General features: G+C 43.8%; 1 protein-coding gene across 1 annotated transcript in view; it reads left to right on the top strand.

Moving 5' to 3' along the window:
• slc52a3 (solute carrier family 52 member 3) overlaps positions 1-13,952 on the top strand; it is a 29,241-nt gene that overhangs the window by 2,564 nt on the left and 12,725 nt on the right. The window contains exons 2-3 of the mRNA XM_034056525.3: positions 880-2,048; positions 5,650-5,773. Of these exons, the coding sequence (XP_033912416.1) occupies positions 1,003-2,048; positions 5,650-5,773 (1,170 nt within the window). The 5' untranslated portion in view covers positions 880-1,002. The remainder of the gene's footprint in view (positions 1-879; positions 2,049-5,649; positions 5,774-13,952) is intronic.

Here is a 13,952-nt window from a genome sequence, read left to right as displayed (position 1 = left end):
AAGTAATGTGTCTTGTGTGAACACTGCAGGGTTCTGCAACACTTTAATAGCTGAGTCTTTCTCATATCAAATCTGTTACACGATTGAACCTAACAGTAATACACAGAACTGTGGAGACTGAACCACTGGGGAGGAATCCAAATTGTTTCAGTTTCACTGCACATTGCTAGAATGCTGCATTTAAGACAAATAAAGAACCACACAAAGCTTTTGAATATTGTTTACTCACTGCCTTGCTTTTTTTAGGTGCCTAAGTGCTTGCCATGGTTCTTGATATGCTTATCTAAGTGTTAATGAATAACGCAGAATATACACACAGGAGATTAACACTTCAACAACAGGACAGATTCATCAACCATCTAAATGTTAATGAATAACACAGAATATACACACAGGAGATTAACACTTCAACAACAGGACAGATTCAACCAACTGGCTTATTTTTCAAATCAGCAGGATTCACCACCAGTATTACTTGCTCCATTTGTTAAAGTCTTATCTATTGTGTTCTTATGATTTACTGTTTAAAGAAGCTATTGAAAAGAATTGTACTTTTTATTGTAAAGGGACTAGGTTCATTCACTGGCCCCTTATGACTTTCAATTCTTGAGCGTTTAAATTGTGGAATATAGATTTTTGCCTTTAACAGTAAGATACCAGTCAAACTATAAAATATTAAACACATTACAGCTACATGGACACAGATTTTTATAGTTGATATCATTTTTTAGTATCTCTGCATATTGATGTCTGACACAAAAACTATGGTAGACTTAAGTCTTAAAAGACTGCAAACACTTGTGCAGGTTTAGTTTATTTCAGATGAAATGTATTGTGTGACTCATACATTTAATAACACTGCTATATTTTCATCTCCAGGAAAAAGGGAAGATGACTCTCTAGTGAAGGCTTAATGGTAACAGAGGAAGAAGCTGCTCATTTCTACTGACTCTAAAACCACCTTGTTAGCGAGTGACCACAATACAGGCAGCACTGACCACCATGTCTCTGCTTGTCCACTTGTTAGCCTGCGCTTTCGGTACAGGCTCCTGGGTAGCCATCAATGGTCTGTGGGTGGAACTGCCTCTCATCGTGAATGAGCTCCCAGAGGGATGGTACCTGCCTTCTTACCTAACTGTCATCATCCAGCTAGCCAACGTAGGGCCTCTGCTGGTCACCCTCATGTACAAGTTCTGTCCTGGCCGACTGAAAGCAGTGGTTGTCATCTATATGATCCTGAGCCTTGGGGCAGTCTCATGCTTCCTGCTTGCTTTCTTTTGGAAAGAGACCACAGTGGTGGCCGGGGAGCTCCACAGCACAGCATTCCTGATCATCACCTTTTTCTTGTCCCTCTTAGACTGCACCTCCTCCGTCACCTTCCTGCCTTTCATGATGCAGTTCCCGGCCCAGTATCTCACAACATACTTCATCGGGGAAGGTCTGAGCGGCTTCATCCCAGGGCTGGTGGCTCTGGGTCAGGGTGTGGGCATGATCAAGTGTGTCAACGTTACCCAGGGGTGGGACAATATGACTGAGACTAACACCACCTCCAGCCAGACTGGCCATTACTCCACAGAGAGCCAGTACCAGCCGGCCAATTTCTCCACTGAAATCTTCTTCTTCTTTCTGGCTGGGATGATGGGGCTCAGCCTGGTCGCTTTCGTCTTTCTAACCAGGATTCCCAGGAATTTTGAGCGTTCCTGTGAGAACCTGGTGGCAGATCAGGTGGTCTTCACAGCCTCCTCCGGGCTGGACAACAGCGGGAAGGATCCCGCTGGAGAGACTGAGAGCAATGAGCTGACAATCTCTGTGAATCTTCAAAAACAAGAGGCAAGCACATTGCCCAGCAAAGCCAAGTACTCTGGAAAGCAGTTTGCTTTCATGTACTTTCTTGTTGCTTGGGTCAATTCACTGACTAACGGTGTGTTGCCATCTGTCCAGACGTACTCCTGTATGCCCTATGGGAACACGGTGTACCACCTGTCCGCTGCACTGGGCTCCATGGCCAATCCTGTCGCATGCATTATTGCAATGTTCTTCCCAAACAGGTGAGTGGCTTTAAATACGGATGGTATTATCTCAGGCAGGTGATACAATCCCCAGTGACTGGGATTCAGTGCAGGCGTACGTACGTACACTTTACACTTTTCCATATTTGTGGCTGATTGCCATGAAACTTGGTATTAACGCTATTTAGTAGGGCTGTGTTCGAAGGTTCGTTCGCTAGCTAGGAATTCGAATCACACATTAAATCACACATTAAATCACACATTGAATCACACATTGAATCACACATTGAATCACACATTAAATCACACATTGAATCACACATTGAATCACACATTAAATGCCACTGACATGGAAAATGCAATCTTTTGATTTGTACAATGCCTATTACCTAAACTAGAGTTTATTGGAGCAGGGTATTAATGCCAAAGCACTGGGGGAATACCACAGCGGCTGTATTGCTTCAACAAAATATGTACTGAATACCTAATACCCAGTGTACAAGACGCTGAGCAGCAAAGTCAGCCTGCCACCCAGGCTTTTTACACACCTCTCTTGGCCTGGAGACAGAACCCCTATTTATATCATGTTGGCTTGTGTTCCTGTGTGTCAGCACAGAATGACAAAGTTCACTGTGCTGGCTGTCATCTGATTGCCAACCCCGGGAGTAATGAGATCAAAGGTAAAGAAAAAAAGTTTCCTACAAAAATGGGTCATTGATAAGGAAATACACTGGGTGGAAGTGCAATGTAAAAATTGTATTGATTTAGATTCTATGTTGCCATAGAATGTTGTATTGAAAAAATACATACCGTATTACTTTGAATTAACGTCGCCCTCGAATTAACGCCTCACTCAGATATCAGCTTTTTAATAGACTCCGCCCTCGAATAAACACCGCCCTCAATTAAGAAACATAAAGGTATTTTTTTTCTACCCCTGCTCAAAAAAAAAGAAACGCACAACTCTGCCTATGTACATGACACCCCCGAAGAGACTGCAACCTCAATCCAGCATGTAATACAAACTAATGTACACACACCTTAGTAACCAATGTTATTTTATAGTACAGTCCCGACTGACAACCCAAGATGAACTACTTACAGCATAGCAGTCCTTCACATCCCTTTTTTCCAGCAGAGTTCAGTGCCAACACAGCAGGGGATAAAGGGCAGCAGTGTGGAGTAGTGGTTAGGGCTCTGGACTCTTGACCGGAGGGTCGTGGGTTCAATCCCCAGTGGGGGACACTGCTGCTGTACCCTTGAGCAAAACACTTTACCTAGATTGCTCCAGTAAAAACCCAACTGTATAAATGGGTAATTGTATGTAAAAATAATGTGATATCTTGTAACAATTGTAAGTCGCCCTGGATAAGGGCGTCTGCTAAGAAATAAGTAATAATAATAATAAAACAAGGGCTGTCTGTTTACCTTGTCGTCAGCTTGGATGGTGAAAACTTAAACTCAGAGGAACTTAGAGCTTTGCCGGTCACTCTATCCGAAAGCTGGCTGTTGTGTTTTTTATTCAATTGGAATTTTACTCAGTCCTGTACAATTATATATATTAAAAAATGTGCTTACTATCTATGAGAAGATTTAGTTTCGGTTTCTCTTACAGAGAAATTACAAACAAACAAGTAAATTACAGTGAGAAAAAAAACAAACCGAGTTGGATATATTTTAGTTTTAACAGAAATCAAACCGATATTCAGAGGTAATATTTTTCCTTAAGAAAAACAACTGCATCACAGTCAAATACCGTTCTCTCTCCTCTTCTTATCCCGCCCCATAGCAACCAATATACACGCCTGATTCGCTGGTACAGTACTCCCCTGACCTCCCAACTCCCACCTAATAGGCTCTCGTTAACTGTCAGTAAATGTACTGTATTCAAGCCCCAAAAACACACAAGAGTATAGTGCTGCAGATCGGAGCCTCTCATGGCGCCGTTTCTAATAATGCGTTAAATCATTTAGTAAAATATTGCAGTGTTTGTAAAGCATAGTATTATTAATAAAGCCCGCCCTCGTATAATTGTCGCTCATTAGCCATGCATTTTAAGGTGTGTGAAGTCTTAATCATATGCATGGGCAAATTGTAGCTGGGGCTCATTTGTAAATGAAGTCTGTGATATTAAAATGAGATTCATGAAGCGGCAGAACAGCAGTGCCAGCCTAAAGGATCCATAAGTCTGATTTCAAACTGGTCTTATTTGATGCAAAGAAAAAGTCAGAAAGCAGCTGATTGGAAAGAGCATTATGGCAGCAGTCCTAACATATTTCTTATGATGGGGAGTGCAGGCTCCCTTTCTGATCTCCCTGAGGAGAAAATGATAGCTTGATACCGGCTGCTTCATGATGTACAATCACTGTATTCATCGTATAATAAACTTGGCTCATTAAGTTATCCTTTTCATTATGTATATTTGGTGTTATCCATCATATATTAATAATATAATATAAAGTCAAGACACTTTGTCACCACAGGTCATTTCTGCCTCTCCAGATGAGCTACCCAGACTTTAGTGGGTTAAAACCTGTACATTTTATTTAAATCACAGGTTAGCCCATTTTGAATGGTAATTTCTGCCTCTCCAAATGACCTTCCTATTGTTCAATTGAGGTAGTCCATTTGGAGGGGAGGCGCTATTTTTCAGATTCATCTGTTAATCTGTGACACCGATAGCCTATTCTGAGCACCAGCGCAATGCATTTAAGCATTTCAATGTGGCAGCTTACACCATGCCTCATTCATTTTGACCAGTTAATACATTAGGGATGGGGTCAAATTTGTGCAGCGGCAGAGCGCTACTTTACACTCTGCCAATTTAGTGCTGCGTTAGTCAATCTTTATACATGTACCCCATATAATATAGAAAATAACATATGGGGCAGAAAATATTATCACACAATATATGGTCTGGTAATGCACGAGTGGTGCCCAAACTAACTGGAGACATGTTATTGTGTAAGAATACATTCTGACCCATACATTATTCTATTGATAACAATACGTGGATCCAGTGCAATGACTTCATTGTTTTAAAGAGTGTGTGACAAAGTAAGAACTACTGGCAATCTGGAGATCGTAGATAAACGTGCGAAAGATGGGAGATTATTGCATTCATTTTATCCAGTAATCGATAATGTCATTGTCATCCAGCCCCACCCTGGTTTATTGATGATGTCATTGTCATCCAGCCCCACCCTGGTTTATTGATGATGTCATTGTCATCCAGCCCCACCCTGGTTTATTGATAATGTCATTGTCATCCAGCCCCACCCTGGTTTATTGATTATGTCATTTTCATCCAGCCCTACCCTGGTTTATTGATCATGGCATTGTCGTCCAGCCCTACCCTGGTTTATTGATAATGGCATTGTCATCCAGCCCTACCCTGGTTTATTGATCATGGCATTGTCGTCCAGCCCTTCCCTGGTTTATTGATAATGGCATTGTCATCCAGCCCTACCCTGGTTTATTGATAATGGCATTGTTGCCCAGTCCCACTCTGGGCCTCTGATGCCTGTGTTAAAGGGGGTTGTTGTAAGGGCTTGTGTTTGATCTGATTCTCTCTCTGCTCCTGTCTCTGTCCTTGTTGTTGTAAGGGCTTGTGTTTGATCTGATTCTCTCTCCTGTCTAGGTCCCTGTTGTTGCTCGGGGGTCTCTCTCTGGCTGGGACTGGTTTCGGTGCTTATAACATGGCCATGGCAGCTATGAGTCCCTGCCCTCTGCTTCAGAACTCACTTGGTGGAGGAGTGCTTATTGTAAGTATGGCTTTCAATTTACTTATCAGACACCATTCAAGTAATTCCAGTAATTCCATACATTGTCTCCGTCATACACAACATTTTATCAGGCCTACCTAATAGTCCGTTAACCACATAACGGCCACTGAATGTACCACATATGAAAGGAGATGTTCTCTCTCTCTTAAAATGTCATTATTTCCCTTGAATTAACTTTGATTGTTTTAATTAGCTTGTAAAGGCACTGGTAATGGTACGAGGGATTCTCCTTGGGATTCCCCTGTGTGCTGCTCTCACTCCACTCAGCTCCATTCCTGGTAATGGTACGAGGGATTCCACTGGGATTCCTCTGTGTTCTGCTCTCACTCCACTCAGCTCCAGTCCTGGTAATGGTACGAGGGATTCCGCTGGGATTCCCCTGTGTTCTGCTCTCACTCCACTCAGCTCCATTCCTGGTAATGGTACGAGGGATTCCGCTGGGATTCCCCTGGGTGCTGCTCTCACTCTACTCAGCTCCATTCCTGGTAATGGTACGAGGGATTCCTCTGGGATTCCCCTGTGTTCTGCTCTCACTCCACTCAGCTCCATTCCTGGTAATGGAATGAGGGATTCCTCTGGGATTCCCCTGTGTTCTGCTCTCACTCCACTCAGCTCCATTCCTGGTAATGGTACGAGGGATTCCGCTGGGATTCCCCTGTGTTCTGCTCTCACTCCACTCAGCTCCATTCCTGGTAATGGTACGAGGGATTCCGCTGGGATTCCCCTGGGTGCTGCTCTCACTCTACTCAGCTCCATTCCTGGTAATGGTACGAGGGATTCCTCTGGGATTCCCCTGTGTTCTGCTCTCACTCCACTCAGCTCCATTCCTGGTAATGGAATGAGGGATTCCTCTGGGATTCCCCTGTGTTCTGCTCTCACTCCACTCAGCTCCATTCCTGGTAATGGTACGAGGGATTCCGCTGGGATTCCCCTGTGTTCTGCTCTCACTGCACTCAGCTCCAGTCCTGGTAATGGTACGAGGGATTCCGCTGGGATTCCCCTGGGTGCTGCTCTCACTCCACTCAGCTCCATTCCTAGGAATGGTACGAGGGATTCCGCTGGGATTCCCCTGGGTGCTGGTCTCACTCCACTCAGCTCCATTCCTGGTAATGGTACGAGGGATTCCGCTGGGATTCCCCTGGGTGCTGCTCTCACTCCACTCAGCTCCATTCCTGGTAATGGTACGAGGGATTCCGCTGGGATTCCCCTGGGTGCTGCTCTCACTCCACTCAGCTCCATTCCTGGTAATGGTACGAGGGATTTCGCTGGGATTCCCCTGTGTTCTGCTCTCACTCCACTCAGCTCCATTCCTGGTAATGGTACGTGGGATTCCGCTGGGATTCACCTGGGTGCTGCTCTCACTCCACTCAGCTCCATTCCTGGTAATGGTACAAGGGATTCCGCTGGGATTCCCCTGGGTGCTGCTCTCACTCCACTCAGCTCCATTCCTGGTAATGGTACGTGGGATTCGGCTGGGATTCCCCTGGGTGCTGCTCTCACTCCACTCAGCTCCATTCCTGGTAATGGTACGAGGGATTCCTCTGGGATTCCCCTGGGTGCTGCTCTCACTCCACTCAGCTCCAGTCCTGGTAATGGTACGAGGGATTCCGCTGGGATTCCCCTGGGTGCTGCTCTCACTCCACTCAGCTCCATTCCTGGTAATGGTACGAGGGATTCCGCTGGGATTTCCCTGGGTGCTGCTCTCACTCCACTCAGCTCCTTTCCTAGGAATGGTACGAGGGATTCCGCTGGGATTCCCCTGGGTTCTGCTCTCACTCCACTCAGCTCCAGTCTAGTGTGGGCAGGGATGTTAAAAGCAAACACACTTTTCCTGAAAGGGAAGGGAAGGAGATTGATTAAAATCCTATATAACAGAGAGCCACCACCTCATATAATCGTTTACGTGAATTCTTGAAAGTGTATATTCACCCTTTTGTTACAAGTCTCTCATATTTTCATTGGTTGAATTAGCTGCTGATTCACAGTGCTGTGTCTACCAAATTCAGTTGACAGATGACATTACCAATCAAAGCTGTAATCAATGAGAAATGTGTACCAAAAGTATAAATGATCAGGAATTTTGCTGCTCTGTGAGTTTATTTTAGGGCAGCAGTGTGGAGTAGTGGTTAGGGCTCTGGACTCTTGACCAGAGGGTCGTGGCTTCAATCCCCGGTCGGGGACCCTGCTGTTGTACCCTTGGGCAAGGTACTTTACCTAGTTTGCTCCAGTAAAAACCCAACTGTATAAATGGGTAATTATATGTAAAAAAATAATGTGATATCTTGTAACAATTGTAAGTCGCCCTGGATAAGGGCGTCTGCTAAGAAATAAATAATAATAATAATAATAATAATAATATTTAACTAGCTTGGTGAAGGCATTCTGCAATTCTTTTTATCCATAGCTGTACCTGCTGGTACATACAGCAAGGGTAACAACAGTGATTATCTCCAGGAGACGGTGTACACAGGGTCATGACAGTGATTATCTCCAGGAGACAGTGTACACAGGGTCATGACAGTGATTATCTCCAGGAGACGGTGTACACAGGGTCATGACAGTGATTAGCTCCATGAGACGGTGTACACAGGGTCATGACAGTGATTATCTCCAGGAGACGGTGTACACAGGGTAACGACAGTGATTATCTCCAGGAGACGGTGTACACAGGGTCATGACAGTGATTATCTCCAGGAGACGGTGTACACAGGGTCATGACAGTGATCATCTCCAGGAGACGGTGTACACAGGGTCATGACAGTGATTAGCTCCAGGAGACGGTGCACAGGGTCATGACAGTGATTATCTCCAGGAGATGGTGTACACAGGGTCATGACAGTGATTAGCTCCAGGAGACGGTGTACACAGGGTCATGACAGTGATTAGCTCCAGGAGACGGTGCACAGGGTCATGACAGTGATTATCTCCAGGAGATGGTGTACACAGGGTCATGACAGTGATTAGCTCCAGGAGACGGTGTACACAGGGTCATGACAGTGATTAGCTCCAGGAGACGGTGTACACAGGGTCATGACAGTGATTAGCTCCAGGAGACGGTGTACACAGGGTCATGACAGTGATTATCTCCAGGAGACGGTGTACACAAGGTCATGACAGTGATTATCTCCAGGAGACGCTGTACACAGGGTCATGACAATGATTATCTCCAGGAGACGGTGTAGACAGGGTCATGACAATGATTATCTCCAGGAGATGGTGTACACAAGGTCATGACAATGATTATCTCCAGGAGACGGTGTAGACAGGGTCATGACAATGATTATCTCCAGGAGACGGTGTAGACAGGGTCATGACAATGATTATCTCCAGGAGATGGTGCACACAAGGTCATGACAATGATTATCTCCAGGAGACGGTGTAGACAGGGTAACGATGCATATTTTATGGCATGGATTGCAACCGCAGCTGCACTTTCGTCCATCCCCAATTACTGTCCATTTCAACTCAAACAGCTGAATAAAATTACAATATTCACAAGATGTTACCGGCGGCAATTGGAGACTCAGAGACAGAAGCTGCAGTGAAGCGCTGCTGCACACGTTTATTACACTATGTAACACAATTTTTGTTCCTGGGTAGTAAGTGTTATTTCCTAATTGCTTATGCCTCAAAAGTATATAAAATGGCTATTATTCCCCACAAACTTTGCTTTTGTGACCAGGACAGTGATATTTAGAAATTTACCTATTTCCAATGAGAAAACGGGCAAATTTGTGTCTTTTCGTTCACATAAAGTCAGTAAAAAACAACATATGAATCCAAATTAACATGTATTTATACTAAAGTAATACAAAAATGACTACAAAAGATTTAGAAGTGAGTAGTGTTTCAAGATTTACGATTATACTGTAAATCACTTCCACGAATCAGCCCCCAAATGTAGTCTCCCATCATATTCTCGTTATACTGTCCTTCATTGACAGCTCATCCAGGAGCCTCAAAGCCGTGCTGCTCCATAATGGTAAAAAGTACCCGTCTCTTCCCCTGGCTCACTCGGTGCACCTCAAGAGGATTACAACAGCATCAAGACCTTGCTGGACGCCTTGAAGTATGATGAATATGGCTGGGACCCCCGGAAGGTGCTGATGCCACCACTGCACATCAAATTGGGCCTTATGAAACAATTTGTCAGAGCTCTAGATAAGGAGTTGGCAGCCTTCAAGTACCTTCAAGACTCCTTCCCTAAGCTGTCTGAGGCAAAGGTCAAAGCCGATGTCTTCGTCGGACCACAGATAAAGAAGATCCCGGAGTGCAATGAATTCCCCAAGAAGCTCACTAGTAAGGAGAAAGCGGATTGGAACAGCTTTGTCGCAGTGGTTCGGGGCTTCCTGGGCAATCACAAGGCCGAAAACTATGTGGAGCTGGTTGAGACTCTGGTGAAGAACTACGGCACAGTGGGCTGTACCCTCAAAGTCCATATCCTTGATGCTCATCTTGATAAATTCAAGGAGAACATGGGAGCGTACTCGGAGGAGCAAGGCGAGCGCTTCCACCAGGATATACTGGACTTTGAACGCTGCTACCAAGGACAGTATAACGAGAACATGATGGGAGACTACATTTGGGGGCTGATTCGTGAAAGTGATTTACAGTATAATCGTAAATCTCGAAACACTACTCACTTCTAAATCTTTTGTAGTCATTTTTGTATTACTTTAGTATAAATATACATGTTAATTTGGATTCACATGTTGTTTTTTTCTGACTTTATGTGAACGAAAAGACACAAATTTGCCCGTTTTCTCATTGGAAATAGGTAAATTTCAAAATATCACTGTCCTGGTCACAAAAGCAATGTTTGTGGGGAATAATAGCCATTTTATATACTTTTGAGGCATAAGCAATTAGGAAATAACACTTACTACCCAGGAACCAAAAAAAAAATAATAAATTTGTTACACGGTGTTATTAGACTCAGAGACAGAAGCTGCAGTGAAGTGCTGCTGCACATGTTTATTATTAGACTCAGAGACAGAAGCTGCAGTGAAGCGCTGCTGCACATGTTTATTATTAGACTCAGAGACAGAAGCTGCAGTGAAGCACTGCTGCACATGTTTAACACACATAACTAACAGAACAAAACAAATAAACAGACACGAGGGCCAAAATAAAAGGGTTAACAAAACAAAAGAAAACAATATTCTGTATGCTGGGCATTCACCTTCAATACAGTTACAACCACACAGGTGAAAAGCACTCCCCTAACTCCCTCTCCAAACAAAGGAGTTCTCTCTGCTTTTCTACAGCTGGTCATTCTCCAATCAGCACTCAATTACCTAATTGGAGAATGGCCACACCTGTGATTGATGGAGGGACAGAATTAACCCCATCCCTGCCAACCTTACATTCCCACACACTATTTACACAAGCAAGGCTTGTGCTCTGCCATAGATAGGAATACTGGAATTATTGTGTTAGCTCTGTGTACTTTAATAGAATGATCTGATTTCTTCCATTCCATTCCATTGTTAACGATAACATTCCATTCCATTCCACGCCTCGGCTCGTGGAAACGGGGTAATGGAGTCAATGTTAAAGCCAGGCTGACTCGCCCAGTTTGAAGTACAATGTTAGTGCTATCATTGCAGATGAAGGCACACAAGCTTCACTCTGAGCACTAAGCATGCATCCTCCTGCACTCCCAGCACCTCAAGGGGTTTGAATCCACATACACTTTCATAATAACAGCTTTTGTGTAATTGAACTGCAGTGGCACAAGGACATTGCAGCTGATGTTTTTAACATGTAAACGATCATTCCAAGGTGCATTCCAACAAGGTTCATTACAATAGGGGCATTTAAGTTAGATTTCATTTTCTTGAGAAAAAATCCTTGGAAAGTAAAGAAGAATGTCCCTTTTTGTTCCTCAGTCACATGCTGTTGTCTTTGCATAGTTTGCTTTGCCAGTGTTTCCCTGTGTGTGGGTTACTGTGCAGTAGGTCATGAGAACCTGCTACTCAGAGTTGCTGTCAGAGAGTCACTGCGTTTATTTACCTGCTGAGGATCGTCAGCTAAACCAAACACACGTTTCACCTGCTACTGTATTCCACAGCAACCCCAATTCATGACACCAACCTGCTGCTGTATCCCACAGCAAACCCAATTCATGACATGAACCTGCTGCTGTATCCCACAGCAAACCCAATTCATGACCTCCTGCTGCTGTATCCCACAACAAACCTAATTCATGATATCAACCTGCTGCTGTATCCCACAACAAACCCAATTCATGATATCAACCTGCTGCTGTATCCCACAACAAACCCAATTCATGACCTCCTGCTGCTGTATCCCACAGCAAACCCAATTTATGATATCAACCTGCTGCTGTATCCCACAGCAAACCCAATTCTTGACCTCCTGCTGCTGTATCCCACAACAAACCCAATTCATGACATGAACCTGCTGCTGTATCCCACAGCAAACCCAATTCATGACTAACACATCATTCAACTGCAAAGTCAATTGAGAACGGTGGCATCAAAATCAGGCAGCTGCCTCAGCCACTTAACAGTATTCTCTTCAGCAATTCCACTCTTTCAAATGTATATAGGGAATTTAACTTGTATATTACCAATAAAGCAGTTTCTAATAGTTATAGGACTGCGAGCCTCTGTGCATGGGTGTGACAGAGAGCGAATGAATCCAAGTCAACGATCTCCATCCTGACCTGTGAGGGCGTGGTATAACAGGAACAGTGCGCCCCGGACTGGATGGTTTGACAGTTCATTCCAGGGTCAGTCGGAAGTCAGCCATCCAAAAGGGGATGAAGCCACAATACCAGAAGTCAGCACCTTACTGCAGTAGGCGATGTGTCAGTCATGGATTGGAGGAGATGTGATTGCACTCGCTACCAAAAGGGGCGTGATTGAAGGTATATCAGGGTGTGTGGCTGAGCAATCTGTTCCTTTGTTATGGTTACGGACAGACATGTAAAAGGAGTACAGAGATAAGATAACTGTGAGTGCTGTTTTTTGTTTGTGTTTATAACTGTTTATTTGTAATTATTAGATTGCTAAACGGTACTCTTTTTATTTATATACAGTGCCTTGCGAAAGTATTCGGCCCCCTTGAACTTTGCGACCTTTTGCCACATTTCAGGCTTCAAACATAAAGATATGAAACTGTAATTTTTTGTGAAGAATCAACAACAAGTGGGACACAATCATGAAGTGGAACGAAATTTATTGGCTATTTCAAACTTTTTTAACAAATAAAAAACTGAAAAATTGGGCGTGCAAAATTATTCAGCCCCTTTACTTTCAGTGCAGCAAACTCTCTCCAGAAGTTCAGTGAGGATCTCTGAATGATCCAATGTTGACCTAAATGACTAATGATGATAAATAGAATCCACCTGTGTGTAATCAAGTCTCCGTATAAATGCACCTGCACTGTGATAGTCTCAGAGGTCCGTTTAAAGCGCAGAGAGCATCATGAAGAACAAGGAACACACCAGGCAGGTCCGAGATACTGTTGTGGAGAAGTTTAAAGCTGGATTTGGATACAAAAAGATTTCCCAAGCTTTAAACATCCCAAGGAGCACTGTGCAAGCGATAATATTGAAATGGAAGGAGTATCAGACCACTGCAAATCTACCAAGACCTGGCCGTCCCTCTAAACTTTCAGCTCATACAAGGAGAAGACTGATCAGAGATGCAGCCAAGAGGCCCATGATCACTCTGGATGAACTGCAGAGATCTACAGCTGAGGTGGGAGACTCTGTCCATAGGACAACAATCAGTTGTATACTGCACAAATCTGGCCTTTATGGAAGAGTGGCAAGAAGAAAGACATTTCTTAAAGATATCCATAAAAAGTGTCGTTTACAGTTTGCCACAAGCCACCTGGGAGACACACCAAACATGTGGAAGAAGGTGCTCTGGTCAGATGAAACCAAAATCTAACTTTTTGGCAACAATGCAAAACGTTATGTTTGGCGTAAAAGCAACACAGCTCATCACCCTGATGACTTTGAACGCTGCTACCAAGGACAGTATAACGAGAACATGATGGGAGACTACATTTGGGGGCTGATTCGTGAAAGTGATTTACAGTATAATCGTAAATCTCGAAACACTACTCACTTCTAAATCTTTTGTAGTCATTTTTGTATTACTTTAGTATAAATACATGTTAA

Source organism: Acipenser ruthenus, chromosome 29 (assembly GCF_902713425.1).
Source record: "Acipenser ruthenus chromosome 29, fAciRut3.2 maternal haplotype, whole genome shotgun sequence".
Taxonomy (NCBI): domain Eukaryota; kingdom Metazoa; phylum Chordata; class Actinopteri; order Acipenseriformes; family Acipenseridae; genus Acipenser; species Acipenser ruthenus.
This window is presented reverse-complemented; position numbering and strand designations above follow the sequence as displayed.